Source organism: Apodemus sylvaticus, chromosome 3 (assembly GCF_947179515.1).
Source record: "Apodemus sylvaticus chromosome 3, mApoSyl1.1, whole genome shotgun sequence".
NCBI classification, from domain to species: Eukaryota; Metazoa; Chordata; class Mammalia; order Rodentia; family Muridae; genus Apodemus; species Apodemus sylvaticus.
The window spans coordinates 123,268,666-123,289,370 of NC_067474.1; the positions used below are offsets into that span (position 1 = coordinate 123,268,666).

The window sequence follows — 20,705 nt, forward strand, 5'->3', positions numbered from 1 at the left end:
TACTGGCAGTCTCATGTTTTTCTTTTGATTGTTTGTAGAAATACATAATAAATATTAAAGCTTTATATAGCAAATATTTTCCCAGTCTGACACTTGATTTTAAATTTACTCATGGTTATCTCTTATCATTCATAAATTTATATTTCGTAAGTTCTAGATCTGCTCATCTCCTGATCTGTCAGCTCTATGTTTGCTGTCTTGCTAGAAAGGCCCACTTCATTCTGAGTTATTACAATGTCTCCTAATAGTTTCTTCTAACTTAAACTCTTTTCTGTACTTTATAGTATTATTTTAGAGAATGGCCTAAGCTAGGGATTTAACTGTTTTCTGTGTAATTGTTATACCTGTTCTAATTTGTGAATATGATCCTTTATAAGTGTGTATAGATTTTCTAAAACCACTCTTAGGGACCCACCATCTCCCTGTGACTTGAGTGGTCATCTTTATTGTAGCTGATACACATCAGCCTATGCAATCCCTCACCGAGTATCTGTCCATTCCCACAGACTAGCAGTACTTTATGAAGTGTTATTCTTGTAAACATTTTCTTCTCTTCTAGATGAACTTTAGAATAATTGTGCCATTTTGTAAAATTTACCATATCATTTTTATTGAACTTGCTTTGGATATATACACTTGGGTGAGAAGAATTTACATTTTTACAGTATCAAACTTCCTCATCTAAGACATGACATCCTTATTTCAGCCTTTATGTCCTTTAGCAGCCTTGATATAGATCATGTCATATTTGCCTACTTCTTGTTAGCTTAGTCTGGGTATTTTGTAACTTTTACTGGGCCATTATGAATGCGTCTGTTCCATGACATTTTCTAATATGTTATTTATTTGGGGAGTTATGTTTGTTTGCATGGGTGGCTTTTTGAGACAGGGTTGCAGAAACTTAGTAAGTTGGATTTGCCTGAGCTTACAATGTAGGCCAGACTATCCTTAAACTCTTGATAATTTTCCTGTCTCCGTCTCCTGAGCACGAGAATTACTGGCATGAGCCCTCTATCTGTCACTTTAATGTGCTACTGCTTACTAAAAGGAAGGCTATTGATATTTTATGTTGATTCTTGAATAACTAGATTATTTCTAATATTCTTTCACCTGCTTTTGTAATGCTATTTTTCTTGTTGCTATCTTTAACTACGTTATTCTCACTCAAACAGAAACCCCCCACAGCATCCTAAATCATTTCCACCAATGTGCTCAGACCCAGTACGTACTTTGGTGGGCACAGTCTAGGAAACTCCCTTCCTGTAGGCTGCTCTGGGTTACCTCTGCAGTCCTCACATGCCCAGCTGAGGTCTTGCCCATTCCCACCATCTGGATCTAACTCTTTGTTTGCACTGCCTCCAGTTCTGTAAGATCTGTCCATCAAGTTGGAATCAGGCATGGATTCCTTCCTAGGTCTTCGCCCTGGACCTATAAGACACCCTTCCTTTGTTCTGACAAAAGGGCAGAGAGTGTGCTCGGTCTTGACTTTCCCATCCGTCCAACAAGAACCAAGCTGCTTGGTATTTTTAACCAGTTTGGTATTTTTAACCTGTGTTGCCCTTCTATATCCCCGTCTAGAGAAGCAGCGGCATTAGGGTACAGGCGTAGGTGAACACTTCTCAGCCATTTAGCAAGTGTCACTGAGCACATACTAGGCATGAGCACAAAGAAATAAATACTCCCAGGGCTGGAGAGATGGCTCAGCGGTTAGGGACGCTGGCTGTTCTAAAAGACCAGAGTCTATTTCCCATCATCCATGCCAAGTGACTCACAACCAGCTGTCACACTGGTTCCAGGATATCAGGTGCCTTTCCTGGTCCCCACCCATACTTGTACATGCATGTACATATGTATATACTCACAGACATACTACATACACATAAATAAAAATGATAAATATCACTTTTTTTAAAGTTAGCACAGCCCTCGAAAGCTCAGTCCAGTTGAGAGAACAGATGTTTAAAAATAGTGTGGCCTGGGAACTCACAGAAGGGGAAGCAGGGTCTCCCAGAGCAGTCGGGAAAGATGGCACAACAGATGAATTGGTAAAGGAACGCAGTAGCGAGAGGACTCTCAAGCAGGAGAAAATGAGAGTACAGAAACAGAGCCAGGAAGCCAGGGGTAATAAAGTCCGGGAGGGGCAGATGGGTGTTGCTGCTGGGCCAGAGCTCCTGGTTGTTCAGTGTGATGTGGCCTTCCTTCCAGTGGTAATAGCCCTGCTGTGTGTGAGTGGGTACCTGATCTGGAGAAACTGGAAGCGGAAGAACACCAAGAGCATGAATTTTGACAACCCAGTGTACAGGAAAACAACAGAAGAGGAAGAGGAAGATGAACTTCACATAGGGAGGACGGCTCAGATTGGCCATGTCTATCCCGCAGTAAGTACTCCTCACAGCTCCTTCCTCCCTCCTTTCCTTTCCCCTCCCCTTTCCTCCCTTCCTCCCTTCCTTCCTTCCTTCCTTCCTTCCTTCCTTCCTTCCTTCCACCTTATCAAGAGCCTCCCACATATCAGGCACTGTTTTGGCTCTGGGAGAACACAGCCACACAGAAGCAGGGATGGGGAGCAGAGGATCAGGATACCTTTTACCTGCAGGGCCTTCCTAGCCTTAAGAAGCCTAATGACTTTCTGCAGAAGGGTAACTGGCTGAATTCCAACAAGCTCTGAATGCCAGCTAAATGCCTAACACCACATTAGACATCAAGTATTCAGAGCTAATAAGGACTGCATTGCTTCCCAGGCGGCAGTGGTGTTCCCGGGATGTTAGAGCTGCTCAGTGTCGGGGCGGAAGCTGAAGAAGCTGTCTTCCTAGAAGCCTGCCTAGGCTTGCTTTCTTCTCCCTTTCCTGGGCTTCTCCATCCGCAGCCCTCGTGCCTTTTGCTCAGCAGTTAAGCCACTAGACTGTGAGGTCCCTGAGGGTAGGCTCTGAAGTGGTTAGTCTGTTTCCCTGGGCTTGGCATAGCACAGCTGGCTTCAACAAATGCTGAATGGATGGCTGGATGGTATTGAAGCACCAGGGGGGCTGCTGGTTTGTCTGGGGATCCAGCGCATAGAATGACTCCCAGTAACACATGAGCTGTGTCTTAAAAAAAAAAAAAGTAATTTTCAGGTAGGGAAAAACAAAAATGACATTCCAAAGAGATTCAGGTGGAAAGACTTAGAGGCATGAAAGGGCATGGCCTATTGGGGAGTGAGGATTATGAAGTGGTTAGAACAGGTGTCATTGTTGCACAGCAGAGTCAGGGGGCTGAGTATGACCTCAGAGGTCATCCAGTCCATCCCCCTGTCAGGCAATCAGCAGCTATGATCGCCCACTGTGGGCAGAGCCCTGTCTTGGGGAGACCAGAGACCTGGAAGACCCAGCCCCTGCCCTCAAGGAGCTTTTTGTCTTGCCGGGGGAACCAAGGTCACAGCTGCACCAACTCCCGAAGAACCCTCTTTCCGAGCTGCCTGTCGTCAAGTGCAAGGTAGGGCAGTGCCACTCTGAGCCTGAGGGGCTGGTGAGTGAGGGCCTTAAACCTAGGGCAGCTACAGCAAATCCTAGTAGGCTTGTTGATTTTAGAAGGCTTGATATCGGGACAGCGAAAGAATGGGCTTGTCCTAGACAGAGGAAACAGCATGTGGAGTAATGTTACTGAATGCATGGCAGACAAACTGCTCTTGAAGCAAACTGTTGTAAAGGAGAGATGTATGAAATACAGCTGGACCCTTGTGAGGGTCAGCAGATGGTCCTGAGGCTCTGTAGCCGTGGCCATGCAGGCAAACAGATTTTCAGAGATCAGAGAAGGCATGGTATGGGGCCTAGACTCTGGAGCAAATGATTGTCCCTCTGTCCCACGCTCCTGCAGTCTTGTCTACTTACCTTTCCTAGTGAGAGGAGAGTGAAAACCCCAGTCTCTGCTTCCTGAGGTTATAAAGTTTAAGAGCATCTTGTAAATTACAAATCAGTCTATGTTAAAGAATCATCGTTTCCAGAGAAGGAAATAATGTAATGAAGTTACTCTGATTAATAAGGAGGATCTGAGTTAGAGGCCAGCTGGTCTGCAGAGGGAGTTTCAGGACCAGGGTACACAGAGAAGCCCTGTCCTGTGTAATAAGCTCCTGCTAGTTGCAGAGAAATAGAGTAAGCAGAGGGACATTTGGCAAGCAATGTGTCAGACACTGCTTTCTGTGTGTCACATGTCTTTCTCATTTAGCCTTCACAGTTACCTTTGGAGGGGATAGCATTAGTTTCTTTTACAGTTGAGAAAACTGAGACCCACAGGGTTTTAATAACTTCCCTGAGATCATAGGCAGAAAGTGGCAGAACCAAGATTAACTCCAGGCAGTGCACAGAGTCCCGAGTTCCCTCCACTCTGTCCTGGGGTCCATGTCCTCCACGTTCTGGAACTCAGAACTCTCAGCCTCCTGTCTTCTTCTGTCCTTTCCTCCTGTAGCTTTGCCATCACTACCAGGGCCCTGCCTTTGGCCTAGACGGGCTTGGCAAGCATAAGGTGGCTTGACAATCTCACTGTTGGTAAAACATGACCAAGCATGCATGAGAAACAAAAAAAACACTCAAAATTAACTTGAAAGGCAATGGGTTTCTCTTTTTTCCTTTTTTGTCATAGGTATCATGTCCACAGTTGGAAATTGCTTCTTTTATGCTAGTTAGGTTTGACTAGATTACTTCAGACGCCATACTTGCTAGGTAGCATGTAGGAACTTCTGATGTATTTTTTCCATTGGGTTTCTCGCCCATCCCATGAAGTAGATCCAAGCCTCACTGACAGCTGATGAAACGAAGGCTTAGAATACTGCACTGAGGCTGTCCCCAGATCATACAGTCTGAGCGGGGTGATGTAGCTCGGGTCCATCCAAGGAAGGGGCAGCAAAGGGGAAAGTGGCCGTCAGGGTTCACTCACGATGAGTTAAGGAACAATGGATGTGCATCCTAGAAAAGGGGGATTGATCACTTGTTCAAAAATAAGTTTTGGAGCTTTCCTGTCCAGAACTCTGAGACTAATGCAGACCAGGGAGCACGAGGAGATATAAATCACACAGGCGTAGGAAAGAGTTTAACCCTAAAGGGAGCAGAGCCATTGGTTAGCCATTTGAGGCAGAAGAGAGTTGAGAATCCAGTAACTGGAAGTGAGGGACGGGGAGAGAGGGATGGAATAGAATCACTTGTATTGCTTTCCAGTGCTCCTTTATCAGTTAAGAGGGGCGCAGCACGGCACCCACCCACCCACCTAATTGTGATTTGTATTCTGGGAATGGGTGACTAATAGCCCAAGATTTCACATTTGACAGTTAACCCTCTTTAAGTTCACCCAACTTAAACGACTGTAAGGCACCAAGGTTAGGTCTTGGCTGCCTTTCTTTCTGAAAGGACAGAACGGTGGGGGAAGGGTACACTTGTAGATCTGCACAAATGTGGAATCAAACTTGAGTTCAGCTGTTTGCTGTGTGATCCAGACTGCTCTGACTGAGCCTCAGTTTTCTCACCTCTAAAATAGTCAGATACATCTTATCACTGGGAGTGAGGATTATATGAGCTAATGTCTGTAAAGCAATAGTGCATCTGATACTTTTGTTGTCATGCAGGAAGATTGCCTCTTGTAGATCTAACAAGGATCTCTTTGGTCTGTTTCCCCAGCGAGTGGCATTAAGTCTTGAAGATGACGGACTGCCCTGAGGATGGGCCCACCCACTTCGTGCCTCATGGACTTCAGTCCTATGCACTACTCTCTCTGATGGTGTGTGACTGGATGAATGCCATTTCTATATATGGGTCTGTGTGAGTGTGTGAGTGTGTGTGACTTTTTTTAAATTTATGTTGCGAGAAGGTAACCACAAAGTTATGATGAACTGCGAACATCCAAAGGATGTGAAAGTTTTTATATGTATAATGTTTTATACACTTTTTAACTGGTTGCACTACCCGTGAAGAGTTCATGGGACAGCCACTGCTGAGTGACTAACACGATGCACATAACCAAACGGGGCCAATGGTACAAACTCTGCTCATCGTCTCAGTACAGTATTTACAGAGGATGTTTGATTTGAGAGCTTTTTTAGGTTCGAGGAGCTTGATTTTTTTTTTTTTTGTAAATAAAATTATGCTTTGTGGCTATCCATCAACATAAGTATAAAAAGAAAGAACACCAACTCCCTCCCCACTTAGATTATTTATTAACATATTTCAAAAGTAACGTTAGCTCTATAAATAATTTAGAGAAGTGAGAGTATTTATTTTTGGTATGATTGGCCCACTGCACAGACTCTGTGTTTAGGTGTGTGTGTGTCTGTGTGAGAGAAAAAAGTCTGTAGAGAAGAGGCACGCTTACGACTATTATTCAAATACACAAAAACAGTTATTTTACCGGTCCACCAGAGGGTGTCTAGTCTTCAGAGACACTTGAGAAACTGCTCAGAAAACAGATGCCATGGTTTATGCAGACATAGGGCAGGAAAGGTAGATCGCTACTCCTGATGCCCTGGAGAGTCGGCAAAAAGCTTTTCCGTTCCTCTTTGTCACTCACGATGCGCACCTAGGCTTCTGATCTGCGCACAGCCACTGGACAGCGCTACCAGCCCTCATGAGCTCAAGACAGCAGAGTCCTTCTTTCAAAACTCAGCTCTTAGTGAGGCCTTGGGTCAGTGTGAGCGCGCTTCCTCTGAAGCTCCTAAGTCTGAGCTTTAAAGCAGCTGTTCTCCACCTCTGTGGGTCAAAAGACCCGTTCCCAGTGGTCGCCTAAGGCCATCGGATAACACGGATAGTTACATCATGATTCATAACAACAGTAGCAAAGTTACAGTTATGAAGTAGAAAGGAAAGTAAATTTATGGTTGGTGGTCAGGACAACATGAGGAACTGTATTAAAGTTTTTGAAGCATTGGAAGGTGGAAAACCACAGCTCTAGAGCCGAGTGAATGCATTTCCAGGGTTCCCAAGTTTCCTGTGAGGACCGGCTCAGGCCCTGAACCTCGGAGTCATGTGAATGAGGACAGACTTAGGAGTAGGTTTGGTTGCCTCTATTTCTCATCCCCTTGCTTTCCACCATTTTTCTTATGTAGGGGAAACATTTTAAAATAATAAACATGTTTCTTACCACCGTATGTTCACATGGATAAGACTAAGTCCAAAAAGATGACTATGTCCAAATTTATATTTTGGGTAAATACCATGAGATATTATAGCATATTGGGCATGTGTCCACATAAGGATTTGTTTCACTGCTTTATAAATAAAAGGAAAAACTCTGGGTATTTGTATAGAATTTTCTTCATATGTAACACCTTCGCATTTTCTGAGCCTTGTGGGTGGGGTGGGAGAAATGCCACTGTCTGTCTGTCTGTCTGTGGAATCCTCTATTGGAAACATAATCCCATAGTCCCAAAAGGAATTCAGTCCCCACTAGCTTTCTCTTCCAAAGTGTGATCTCTCCGTGACTCTGCTGCTCTACTGTTCACTCAAGCTGAATGACCAGGGACAAGTACAACAGGTGTTTGGCTTAAATGGTGGCAGACTAATGTCTAAATTTGACATAACTGGGATTCGACATTTGAGACATATGTCTCCGTGTTCCCACACACCGGCATCCCCTAAACCAGTGAAGCCTGGAGCGGCTCACCTGCTTGACGCCCTTTCAACTTCCAGGCAGACCGTCTGGGGACCTGCCATCTTGTTCCTAGGAGCTTGCCCTATGTCACTCATGTTTTCCTAACTTTTAAGAAATGGCAGTGTTCCAAGCTTGGCCATTATGTCTGACAACTTCTTTTTGGTACACATGTGTTGATGGTCTTGAGCAGCTGACCCCTGACCCATCCCAAACAGTCTCAAGAACAGGTAGCCACGTCCTCTGGAGTGCACCTATCACTATTCATCCAAAAATGGAAAGGAAAATCAATTTGGCCAAAGAAAAATGTTGGAAGTGAAATCATCAAAATTTACACAAGACAGGCATGTTTTCCCCCTTTAGTCTGCCTCCAAGGAAACCGGAATGGTGATAGTGTATAGTTTCTGGACTTTTAGTCAGAGCCTAGCCGTCACAACAAGGTTGAAACATACCATCTAGGGTTTCCAAAAGATGATTAAATTCATATCAGAAATACGTTTCCTGAATGTGCTATAGCTGCAGTCTGAAGGCAACCTACAGTAAACAGATGGGTCACCTGCTTGACACCCTGGTCACCTCCAGGGACGGCTGGAGAGCGGAAGCACTCTGAGGGGGCAGACTGACTTCCTCCTATCCTTGGAAACTTTTTGCGCCTCATTCTGAGATGTAATTCAGATCTTCTGTTGCCTTTTGCCTCTGTCTATGTATCCACAGCACTAACAGCCGGAAGAACAAACTACTTATTGAAATGAAGGCAAGCCCTCCCTTCTAGAAGACAACTCTGGGCAGCCTGAGCAAGGCCTCAGACCTGCTTCGTCTCCTAAAGCTATCTGCCAGCAGATTGAAGGCACTAACAGAAACGACCTTCCTGAAACAAACTACTACTTTGTTTACTCTTGAGAATGTGTGTGTGTGTGTGCACAGAGAGGGACAGTGTGAGATGGCTTCTGACGAGGAGTAAGAGTGACACGGATTTACACTGATGGCAGCGAATACTGTGGAGCCCCTCAGCTATCCTCGTGTCTTAGCAACATACTCTAAAACTACTCATTAGCTGCTGTGTGCCAGACTCTGCAAACATCACAGGTCAATTCAACAGTTTTCACCCTTTCAGAACTCACAGCAGTACATGTGGATACAAAAAGAAAAATAGAAAGAAAAGTAGATTTCTCATAGATTCCACTTAACTCCCAAGGCACAACAAATGAGATGGGCCATTTTACCTGGAGAGGTGAAAAAAATTAGGTCTACATAGAAATGGCCTGAAGCCAAGTCTTAAAAATTAAAAAGTAGTGTTAAGACTGCTTCTGTGAGAAGAGACACTGGGCTAAGACTGAGGAGTGAATCACCAGCAGGACTCTTAAGGAAAACATGTAGTTCATTACATCTGTAATAAAGAACTTTAGGAGGGTTGGCAAGAAACTGGTTGGAAAGACAAATTCAACACAAGCACTTTATAAATGTCTGATGTAAGTAAGCAGACATGTCTGTGGTCGGTTCCTGCGTGTAAGGCATCATGGGAAACTCAGCACCTGGCAGGCATCGTCAGCTTTCTGGAGCCCACAGGGAAATGACTTTTATTTGAGTCAGAGATTTTGATACGGTTTGTGAAAGCTAGTGGAAGGACTGGGGTTTTCCACAGAAGCGTGCTGTGCTGCCGAGCACCTGTGAGGTGCTGTCACCTGGGAACAGGATAAAGATACAGACTCTGGAGAGGGGACCCCAATCACACTACAGTCGGGTGCTATTGGGTGGAGGAGAAAACAATTCTAATCCCACCACACTCCTGTCCTGCCACACTCCCACCATTTCACCCAACATCAGTAAGTCAGCAGTTTCAAATGTCATTTCCTTCCCCATAAATGCATGAAGATAAGGAGTCAGTCTCCATACACTATATTTTTAGGGTATTTGGGAGTTTCCTGGATGTGAAGAATTTAGAAGGTGGAGAAAATTGTGGCTTCAATTTTTTTCAGTTAAATAAAAGCTTCATTCAGGCCGGGCACCATGTGCACAGTCTTAAGAATCAGCAGGAACTGCATTTGCAAACACGTGTTGTAAAAAATTAATTTAAAAAAAACTACCTGTATAAATATAAATATATATATATTTAAAGACAAGGTTTTGATACTTTTTTTAAAAAAATATAAAAACTACTAGAGAAGACTGTACAAACCACAGGCTTTTAAAATAGCATTTTGTTCTCTACAAGCTGTTAATGTGAGGGGAAAGGTACTGGTTTGCAAACTCACACTATCCAAATGGATTTTCTTGTTTGTCACCCTCCAAATTACCGTATTTGGTGTAATAGTAGGGCATGTAAATTATTGGCACATTAACCATTTCTGCTCTTGTCATGTCATTCTGGGTTCTGTCAGCTCCTGTCCTCAGCAATCTAGCTTCTTCCAGAGGTCGAGGGGCTGCAGGAAGAGTGCTCCATTTCACTAGCTGTACTGACATCATCCAAATGTGGACATTTGTAAAATCAGTACACTATTTCTAGAGAGATTAAATTCATTTTTTAAAATCTGTTTTGTTTCCTTGTGGTGATTTGGTGGTGGCAGAGGTGGGGGGGGGAGGTGTAAGCTCTCACCAGCTAACCCCTTAATGTATACCAAAGGTTTTGCACAAACATCTCGATCTTAGCAAGAAGTATTCAGTATTATCCACTGCCATTTTATAAAGAAATGGGTAAAGTAACAGCTCAAAGCCACACAGTTCTTTTTAGTAGTTCTAAAGAACAATAGAATGTTCTATTCTCTGCCTAGATTTCTTCCTACTTATTACGAACTGTCTGGGTTAGAAAACTCTGCATTTCCACTATGATTTTGTTCACTTGCAGCCCAGTCTGACCTGCCACTTACTCTCATGCCACTGAGGTGACTTTTACCAAGGGCATCTAGGGCCTCCTCGTAGAACCTCCAGTCCTTTTTTTCTTTGACCTAGGAGCAGTATTTTATACTAGGCCACTCTTCTTGGGATACTCTTATTTTGGTTTCTATGGCTCCATATTCCTGGTTTTCTCCATTACAGCTGTGGCCACAGTCTAGTCTCCTTTGCCTACTGTATTACTATCTTACTATATTTGTATTACTGTGTTACTCTACTCGAGTCACAGAATTTATGGGTAGTCTCTATATAGTAAGGGAATTTGTTATGAGGACTTATAGTCTATAGTCCAACTCTAATGATCTAGTAGTTGCTTAGTCCCACAAGGCAAGCAGGTGAAGAAGAGTGAATCTTCCTTCTTCCAATGTCCTTATGTGGCCCAGATTAAAGGTGTGTACTACTACGGCTGCATCTGGGACTTGCTTTGTCCCATATGACCTTGAACTCCGGGGATCTCCTTGCCTTAGTCTCCTGGGATTCATAGCCACTATGCCTCAAGATCTCCATGCCAAGATCTAGGTCAGAAACTAGTATCTCTCAGTCTCAAGATCAGGATCATAGGTGAGCCTTCCAATTCTGAATTGTAGTTCATTCCAGATATAGTAAAGTTGACAACCAGGAATAGCCATTATACCTACCCTTTACGTGAAGGTATTTCATTCCAGACCCACTCATTTTTCCAATTTGCACAGTCACCACCTACCTACACATGGGTGATCATCATAGTACTACCTACATGGATTACTTTAACAACTACCAATCTCCATTTACTACACTACTGGCCTTTCCATTTTCCAGTCTAGCTTACATGACAACCAAAGTGATCTTTCTAAAGTGCAGTAGGAGCCAGGCATGTCTTTAATACTAGCACTCTAGAGGCAAAGGCAGGTGGATATCTGTACTCGAGTCCAGTCTGGTCAATATAGTGAGTTTCAGACCAGCCAGGGCTACACAATCAGACCCTGCCTCAGAAAACAAGAAACAAACGAACCAGTGGGAGGGCAGAGAGTGGTGAGATGGAATCTCTGGTAAAGAGGTGTGTCAATCTTCTATGACAAGAACTTAGTGTGTCTTACCTACTTGACCTTAAAATTCCCACAACCAGAAAACTTTCACAGAGGTCAACTTTGGCTCTTGAAAATGAACCTCTTGGGTTTCCATGTTCAACTCACCTCGTTTTTGTTTCAGTTTGTGTGTGTGTGTGTGTGTGTGTGTGTGTGTGTATCTCACTTGGTAGTCCTGGCTGGCCTGGAACTCACTATGCATAGAGCAGTCCAGGCTTAAACTTGAAGGGGTCTACTCCACTCTGCCTCTGAAGTGCAGGTATCAAAGACGTTGACTAGGAGTAGGGATCGAACACTCATTTAGATGACACCTATCCTAGACATCAGTTAGCTTGAAAGACATGAAAGAATGAAAGGCAACTAACTTGTTCATGAGTGGTGATCCTCTAGAGGATGAAGTAGGAGGGTTAGTAGTTCCAGGTCAGTCTGGATCGTGTAGCAGTACCCTGCTACATGTAAACAGCGGCAAGGAATGTTAGCTAAATGCAGGCAAGTTTCAGGCAACATTGTGGAAAGGGGAAGGAGTCATTGAAAACCAATTTTTTTTAAAGATTTATTTATACATGTGAGTACATGTCACCGTTGCTGTCTTCAGACACTCCAGAAGAGGGCATCAGATTCCATTACAGATGGTTGTGAGCCACCATGTGGTTGCTGGGAATTAAACTCAGGACCTCTGGAAGAGTAGCCAGTGCTCTTAACTGCTGAGCCATCTCTCCAGCCCCGAAAACCACTTTCTTAAAAGACAGTTAAGTAAAGCCAATTTTGTTTTTCGAGACAGGGTCTTAGTATGCAGCCACTGGTCTCAAACTCGTGACCCCTCTGTATTATGCTCTTTAGCGCTAAACCATAGACATTCACTACTATTCTCCCGCCTCAAAGCCAACTCCTGATCCACACACTAGGAGTGGAAGAAGGAGAGGGGGACAGCATGCTCACAGGTGGGCAAATCATTTTGCTGCATTTTACTGTGGAAACCCATCTAGGTCTAGAGTGTGAATAGCCTCGTTCGACTCACTTGTCTCTTTCAATTGAGGTTGCACCTCACTGGACTCCAGCGCTCAGTGTTGGGCTGAAACCTAGGTCAAACTCTCTCCAGATGCAGTTCAAGGATCCCAAGACCTTCCAGAACTCTCGATTTACAATGAAGGGAGCCTAGTGATTTTGATCTTGCTTCCAAGCGAGGGGGTGTGGCAATCTCGTTCCCGCCTCCGGAGAGTGAAAAACTCTTAACGTCGCGGCGGCTGACGTCATTTCCGCGCGCCACCATTAGGCTAGAGTAAGACGCAGACAGCAGGCCGAGGTAGTGTCATCTATTCCTAAAGTTCCGTTTTGCTTGCTCCTTGCGAGGCATGGAGAGTGATTTTTACCTACGTTACTACGTAGGTCACAAAGGCAAGTTCGGCCATGAGTTCCTGGAGTTTGAATTTCGACCTGACGGTAAGAGCGGCCTCCCGCCTGCGGGCAGCGGGACGGGACCCGGGGGATGGCGGAGGAGAAGGCGGCCGCCGGAATGTGGCGGAGCGAAGCAAGGGACTCAGACCGGTGGTGCTGTTGGGTTGTGAAAGGCGCATTCTTTTGTCGGCTTCATTGGTTCTTTCTCTTCCTCCCCTGGAGATTCTTCTTCGTAGCGTTTTAAAAAGCCAAATTGCTTACATTTCAACAAAGATTTAATGTTCATCTCAGAACGGGTTGTTTTACAGTCAGGGGACAGAGCAACGAAAATAAACTTCCCCTCTCGTGGAACATGTGTTTCAAAGCCGGAAGAAACCACAGTGATCTCTTGTAGTGAGGAGTGATCAGAAAATAAGGTGACTTTTAGAGAGCACTCTGAAGAGTGTGTGTTTGAATTAAGCCGTAATTGAAAAGGTTATCAATTTTTGAAGTTCGGGAAGAAAAGCATCTATAGAGGTAGCAAGTGTCATGGTCATAGGACCTCAAAGAGCCAGACATATTTCAGGTGGTCGTTGGGGTGACTGAAGGAAAGTAGTAGGCTGTGATGTTAGACAGGAGCCTCACTATACAGTATTTATAAGGCATGAGTAGGTGCAAGAGGAAACAACTGAAAAGAGAAAAGATGTGGTTTGTTCTTTAAAAAGTATCCTAGACAAGAAAGTGTAGCAACAGGCCTATGTAATTAGCTCACTCTAGTTCTCTGATACTGTCAATAGCTTTCCTCTACCTTCCTGACAAAATTCAAACCCCTACCCTGGCATACAGCCAAGACTGCAGTCCTGCCTGCCTTTCCAGCCCCAGTTTTCATTCTCTTCCCTGTGTCTTGTGTCCAAAACACCATCTTGTCTTTTCTTGGATCCTTAACCTGAATCTACATTTTAATGTCATTCCTCCCATAGCCAGCCCACCCACCAAAGTAACTTTATTTACGAAACTTCACAGACCTTCAGCCTACATTAGGTGGTTCTTTCCAAAGTTGACTCTGTTTCTTTCTACCACCACACCTAATACACTGTGGGCTGTTTTACTGTTTTGATTTTTGAGACAGATTCGTACTATGTAGCCCTGTCTGTTCCAAAATTATAGTGCAGACCTTTTGGCTGTCCACATACACAAGGGGCCTTATGAACCAAATGTGCTCAGTTTAAAAATGCAGAAATCAGTGACTGTGCATGCCTGCCTGTTGGTTTGCTTGCATGTGACTACCTTAGTTTCCAAAGTACTTTCACAACCCAGTTGAACATCATCATGTTCTCTGTGCAAGTAAGATAGCAATTAAAAATCCTGTTTACAGCCAAGGATGTTAACCTGCAGAAAGGCTGTCTGCCAGAATTGAGAATGTGTTCTTTTTGTGTTCGTTTCAGCCTTTTGCCAGGACTCCAGTTCACTGTCAGGTCCATCTTGTGTTGTCCGGTAGTTTAAAGTGAAGTGCCAAGAAGACTAATATCACAGCTGGGAAACAGTGGATATAATTCAGGCAAAGCTGATATTCTTCGGAGGGTAATGATGCTTTGTTCGTGTTGTCTAATACGTTGCATTCTTTTGTTTTTTTTCTCCCGAAGGTAAACTGCGATATGCCAACAACAGCAATTACAAAAATGACGTCATGATCAGGAAAGAGGTACAGACCTTTCTTTCACTACGAGTTAGCCTTCAGATTTCCATTGTCTATGCCCTCTCTAGTACTTGTAACAAAAGACGAGGTGTGGGAAGCAGGCACTTATTTCTAAACAGCTAGATTATTTCACAGATCTCCAATTCGCTTTTTTTCCCCAGTGCTGAATCAATTGCTAGTAACTATTTGAAACCTGTGTGTCTTGGTTTGTACCCTCCATATGCCCTGTACTGACCATGTGACCTCAGACAAGTTCTCTGGCTGAACTAGGTCTCTGTAAAACAAAGGATAAGAAAGCCTACCTTCCAGTCCCAAGTGCTATCACAGAATTCAATATATTTACAGTGTTTGATATAGTTCCTAGTTCATAGACTATGAAGAGAGCATTGAATTTGCTTCTGAAGGGGAAAGGAATCGGGAAAGTCTTTAAACGCAGACTGATGCCTTGTGTGACTCTAGGAATTTTACATGTATGTATGTTCTTTAATCCTGATTATTAAAAACCCATGTGACAAAGTAGTCTGCCATATTTACATATAGGAAAATCATGGCCTAGATATTAAATTTGAGGCTTGTTCATAGTTACTCTTGCTTGTAAGAGATAATGATAGAAATTTGAGCATATCCATCTCTCAGTAAAGTTCACGTGTTCCATTCTTCTGGGATTTCTGCTATATCATTAAGGCTTCATCAAAATTGTTTTTCTTTTAACCACTGTTACACTTGTAAATATAACAGTCAGTATGTCTTCATACAATTTAGAGTTAATTTTATGCCAAGTCAAGTCAGCAGCATATCTTTTTTCTTTCTTTTTCTTTTTTCTTTTTTTTTTTTTTTTTTGCATGACCTAGTGTTCCTCAAAAGCAAAGTACTTGTCTTCATGAGGCCCTGGGTTTCATCCTTGGCATCACAGAAACTGGTTATGGTAGTCATATCTATAATGTCAGCACTAGGGAGGTGAAAGCAAGAAGATCAGAAGTTTAAGGTCATCAAGGCCAGTCTGAGCTACATAAAACCTTGTCTTTAAAAAGTGGGGTGTATTAATTGTCTATTACCACTATAGCAATATATCTGACAGACTATTGCAGGATTACTACCAGGAATGGCACAGGCCTGCAATCCCAGGACATTGTAGTTGAAGGCAGGGGGATTAGAAATTCAAGTTGAACACGGGCAGTGGTAGTGGCGGTGGCGGTGATGGTGATGGTGGTGATGGTACATGACTTTAATCCCAGCACTCGGGAGGCAAAATGAGGCGAATCTCTGAGTTTGAGGACAGCCTGATCTACAGAGCAAGTTCCAGGTCTATACAGAGAAACTGTCTGGAAAAGCTTTTTTAAAAAAAATAATTAGTTAATTAGCTACAGTCATAGCAAGTTTGAAGCAGTGGGGCTTAATGAGACTCTCAAACATAAAGAAGAGATTTAGCTCATCATCCCGAGATTCAAAATCCAAACCTCACTGTAGTAGTGAGAATGTGTGTGTGTGATCATGTAGTGACCTCATACCAAGAGAGAGAAACACACAGATGCTGGAGTCCCACAATTCCTCTGCTGATACGCTGCAATGATCTAAGGACCCACCATTAATTCCCACCTCTTCAAGGTTTGTACCATTTCCCATAGTACCACCTGGAGGACTAAACCTTTAGTCACATAAATGGAGTTGGGAAGGACACAGTGAAATCATGTCCAAGCCATAGCACAGAGTAAAGATGTATCTCTGTCTATTTACACTGTCATATTAAGATACCTGAGACTGGGGATAAAGAATAGATTCGCCTCTCAGTGAATTCCAAGACCCAAATTTCAAGGTTTGGTGTATGGTGAGGACCCTGTCTATTCTATATAGTGTCTTATTGCTGTAGCCTCCCAAACAAACTCTGTTCTTCACTTGACAAAGGGGCATAAGGGGACAGATAATTAATCCCCTTGCATCCTCTGTCCTTGTGCCCTGATCTGTACTAAAGGCTGTACCTCTGACTATTCTCACACAGGGAATTAAATTTCAACTTAATTTGGGGTACACAAACATTCAAACCACAGCAGCGAGAAGGTGTGTGTGAAGGGGCCGGGCCAGCAGGAGGCTGGGGAGCTGGAACACCGTCGTCAGATACACTTGATCCTGACCCTCCTTCTGCAGGGGCCAGAAGCAGATCTTCAGGGACTGTCCTTTTATCTCCTATTGCTCTCTGTGTTAGATGTTGTCGGGGTACGGTGGTTTAAAGGAGAACCTACATGGCCCCTGTAGGCTCATATTTTTAAACTTGATTTCAGGCTTATGTACATAAAAGTGTGATGGAAGAATTAAAGAGAATTATTGATGACAGTGAAATCACCAAAGAAGATGATGCTCTGTGGCCCCCTCCTGATCGAGTGGGCCGGCAGGTGAGTGCTTGATTGACTGCACTTTGTACTATTTACAACAAAGAGGACAGCTACTGCTCTATGGGAGGAGGGAGCCCTACATGACTAGGAATACCCTGTTCTAAGGAATCACTAATTCCACGTTGGTGCTGGGGAAGGCACTCAGGTCCTCTGGAAGGGCAGTCAGTGTTCTTAACCACTGAGCCAGCTTTCCATTTTGATAACTACAAAATGAAAGATAATTCCACCTCGGGTGCTACTTATTTTTCTACTCCAGACTTCTGTTTCCATGTCTCTCCTGCCTTGCATAGCCCCATGTTTCTATCCTAAAGCTCAGGGTGGGTGGCACTGTAAAATTTTAAATGGGGATGGTGGCATATGCATCTAATCCCAGCACTTGGGAAGCACAGGCAGGTGGATCTCTGTGGGTTCTAGGCTAGCCTGGATCTACATAGCACGTTCTAAGCCAACCAAAGTTATGTAGTGAGACCCATCTCAAAAAAATTAAAAAAAAACAAAAAACTTTTTTTTAAAGGAAAAGAGGTATTAAATCTGTCTTCATTGGAAGTTAAAATGTAGCCAGGCCGTGGTGGTGCATGCCTTTAATCCTAGCACTCAGGAGGAAGAGGCAAGTGGATCTTGTGAGTTTTAAGGCCAGCCAGGTCTGTAGAGCAAGTTCCAGGACAGCCAGGGCTACACAGAGAAACCCTGTCTCAACAAACAAACAAAAAAACCTTAAAATAAAGTTGAAACAAGCTACAGACTGGATGGAGATACTTAGAAAATATATTTAAATTAATAAAAAGATAACCTGGAATAGGGAGAAAATGTTGCAAAGGCTATAAGTAGACGGTTTATAGACTCAAATAATAGCCAGTAAACACAGAAAAGATGTACAGGTGACTTGTAACCTGTAAAATTAGGAGAACACTTAAAAGCCCCACCTGGGTCTTTAAAAGGCTAGAAAGAGCCAGGCACTGCTGGTTGGAATGGCGTCCGTGCAGCCACCTCGACAGCCATGTAGGTAGGAACTAGCAGAGTGGGCCTGGGGACCTAACCTCAGGGCTAGCACAGAGGTTTACGGAGCTCAGCCCCACGACCTAGAATGCTCTTGCCACATCATTTATAGTGACAGAACTTGGGGACTTCAGTCCACTCAGTAATGAAATGTGTGTTCAGAGCATTAAGTGCTGGGCAGCTCAGCGAGGGTAAATCTTAGAAGTGATATTGACTGAAAAAACGCACACACGTACTGTGGGCATTTGTTTTAAAAGCTGCTGCTAAGTCTAAAAAAACAAGTGGAAGGAGTATACGGCCGCTTTAGGGGATGCTGGAGAGGAGACTGGGAGGCGGCATTAACCTGTGTTTCTTTTTAAGGTGGGATGGGGATGGGAGCAGCAAGATGGATCATGGGTAAAGGCTCTTGTGGCCACGCCTGGCAGCTTATGTTCGATCTCCATAACCCACGTACAGTGTGAGGAGAGCTTCTGCAGGCTGTCCTCACACCTCCGTGAATATGCTCTGAGATTCATGCCTACTTGCATCTCTCTCACACACACACTAGTAATGCAAGCATAAAGACCAGAGTTTGGATGAGCCCTTGTCCTGGGTGCTTGATGAATGAACCAGTACTGTCTAACTTTGTGATATATATATATTTTTTATGTTTTTAGGAGCTTGAAATCGTCATTGGAGATGAACACATTTCTTTTACAACATCAAAAATTGGTTCCCTTATTGATGTCAACCAGTCCAAGTAAGCATATATGACATAATCAGTTGAAGTGTCAACCACATGGGGGGCAGCATAGAAAGATGTGGTGCAGACATACCCAGAAGTGTGTGGTCCTCCTCATTCAGAGGGGGCTCCAGGTCACAGTGGTTCAGTATTGTGGAGGGGTTGGTTTCAGGAATTTTGGTACTAGAATCTTTAGTGCTTAATTTCCTTACATAAAATAGTGTCATGTTAGCTTCAAGCCTGTGTACTTCCCATATTCTTTAAGTCATCTTTGTAAAACCAAATTCTGGAAAATAGCTGTTATCGCTTAGGAAATGATGACAAGAGAAAATTTGAACATACACATGATGGTTGGAAAGCTCATAGACCTAAGTATATCCGCTTGTGGCTGAGCCCACAATGCAGAGCCTATGGAGTCGGGCCAGGTGTATTTCAGAAATTGCTTCTTTTACATGTAGTTCATGTAGTTACCACTTCTCAGTGACATGGAAGAATGCGTAGTGACAGCCAGAAGAGGAAATGAGATGAGGCCACACAGTGCTGCTCTCTCTCGCTGTGAACTCTTCTCAGTGCTGACTCTTCAGACTAGCTCATCTCAGACTTGGGGAAATTTGAAATCTTGCATCTAAGTTTTCAAATGCATGTTGCCAGTGGTGTGAATTCTGGCCCTGGGATGTGACTCTGTCTGCTATAAAGAACCTTAGAATTTGGTGGGCTCTCTGCTTCCTGGACACACTTGTCAGTCCTGCTTACTACTTTAAATATTTTTTTCTTCAATTCTGAAAGCAATAGATGGTCATTGTAGAAAATACATGAAATAGTCTTAGAAAACACCAGGAGCTGAGGCATGCTGGTACATGCTTGTATCTCAAGTACTTGGGGGAGGAATAGCACAGGAACATCTGATTACACTGTTGTTATTTACTTTGAAATACCCTGCCTGTAGGGTGTGGCTCAGCCTTTACACACACCTTCAATCCAAGAGCTTTCTGCTTGAATATTGTAAACATGATTAAGTAAAGTCAAGCATAGGCCAAAAGGCAGAGCAAACAGTTGACAGAGTGAACATAGGAAAAAAACTAGAGAGAGTAACAGGAAGTCAGGAAAGCAGAGACAGAGATGCACAAGAAGTAGAAGGGAGGGGCCTTCAGTTTGAAGGCGGTTCTTCGGAGATGGCTTCTGGGACATTGGCTGAGGAGGAAGGTCAGCTGGTGCTTTCCCTGCCCTTCTGAGCTAGGAGGCTCTTACTCCAGCATCTGGCTCCTGAGTCTTCATTGATAAAACCAAACAATTGAGAGTTTGTTTTTAAAAAACAACACAGCAATCTCATGATTAGCCATCCTGATCTGTATAACAAGATCCAGCCTCAAAAACAAACAAGTTTTAACCCCCTCCCCCTGTGCTGGAGGTGGGACTTTTTGTTTAGGTTTGTGGTGCTGGGAATTGAACATGGTTATAGTGTTTATCCACCACTGACCTGAATTTCCAGTTCTATAATAGTTTTGTATTGAAAGCACAAGAGACAAAATCTGTTTAAGAAATCACAGTTTTCCCCCTTAATTTTATGTATTTTCACAGTAGAAACAGCATAACACACCATTTTAATAAGTGATCCTTGTTAATGGACATGTGCTTCCTCGGGTTTTATTACTGTAAATAGCTTAATAAGGAGCATATTTATAGTAATCGGGGTTATTACATTTTTTGTATTTGCCCATTTTCCTCTGCTTAAACATTTTGGTTTTCTTTTGTGTTTTAGGGATCCAGAAGGTTTACGAGTGTTTTATTATCTTGTCCAGGACCTGAAGTGTTTAGTCTTCAGTCTGATTGGATTACACTTCAAGATTAAACCAATCTAGATTAAATATTGTGGACACAAGGTGGGTGGGAGTTTTTAGTTTCCATAATTAGGATTTTTTTTCTGTATATTGGGGCAATTTTTATAAACAATAAATGATGATCTTTAATAAATGTGATAA

General features: G+C 43.4%; 2 protein-coding genes across 14 annotated transcripts in view; both read left to right on the forward strand.

The window, feature by feature from the left end:
* Positions 1 to 10,128, forward strand: part of Lrp8 (LDL receptor related protein 8) — a 73,177-nt gene extending 63,049 nt beyond the window's left edge. For 10 of the 13 annotated variants that reach the window (XM_052176929.1, XM_052176931.1, XM_052176927.1 and 7 more), the window contains 3 exons: positions 2,206 to 2,378; positions 3,289 to 3,465; positions 5,637 to 10,128. In XM_052176929.1, the coding sequence (XP_052032889.1) occupies positions 2,206 to 2,378; positions 3,289 to 3,465; positions 5,637 to 5,675 (389 nt within the window). In that variant the 3' untranslated portion in view covers positions 5,676 to 10,128. The remainder of the gene's footprint in view (positions 1 to 2,205; positions 2,379 to 3,288; positions 3,466 to 5,636) is intronic. The other 3 variants (XM_052176933.1, XM_052176938.1, XM_052176940.1) reach the window with 1 other exon arrangement.
* A 2,678-nt stretch (positions 10,129 to 12,806) lies between these two features.
* On the forward strand, positions 12,807 to 20,705 carry Magoh (mago homolog, exon junction complex subunit). The gene is made up of 5 exons (XM_052176941.1): positions 12,807 to 12,992; positions 14,570 to 14,628; positions 16,899 to 17,009; positions 18,662 to 18,744; positions 20,486 to 20,705. The coding sequence occupies exons 1-5, from the start codon at positions 12,905 to 12,907 to the stop codon at positions 20,583 to 20,585; spliced, it is 441 nt and encodes a 146-aa protein (XP_052032901.1). The 5' UTR covers positions 12,807 to 12,904; the 3' UTR covers positions 20,586 to 20,705.

Bases quoted from the DNA above. Each gene is read 5' to 3' on its own strand.
- Magoh (XM_052176941.1), top strand. From the start codon at position 12,905: ATGGAGAGTGATTTTTACCTACGTTACTACGTAGGTCACAAAGGCAAG. The intron at 12,993-14,569 runs GTAAGAGCGGCC...TTTCTCCCGAAG, and splicing joins GTTTGAATTTCGACCTGACG to GTAAACTGCGATATGCCAAC. The intron at 14,629-16,898 runs GTACAGACCTTT...ACTTGATTTCAG, and splicing joins ACGTCATGATCAGGAAAGAG to GCTTATGTACATAAAAGTGT.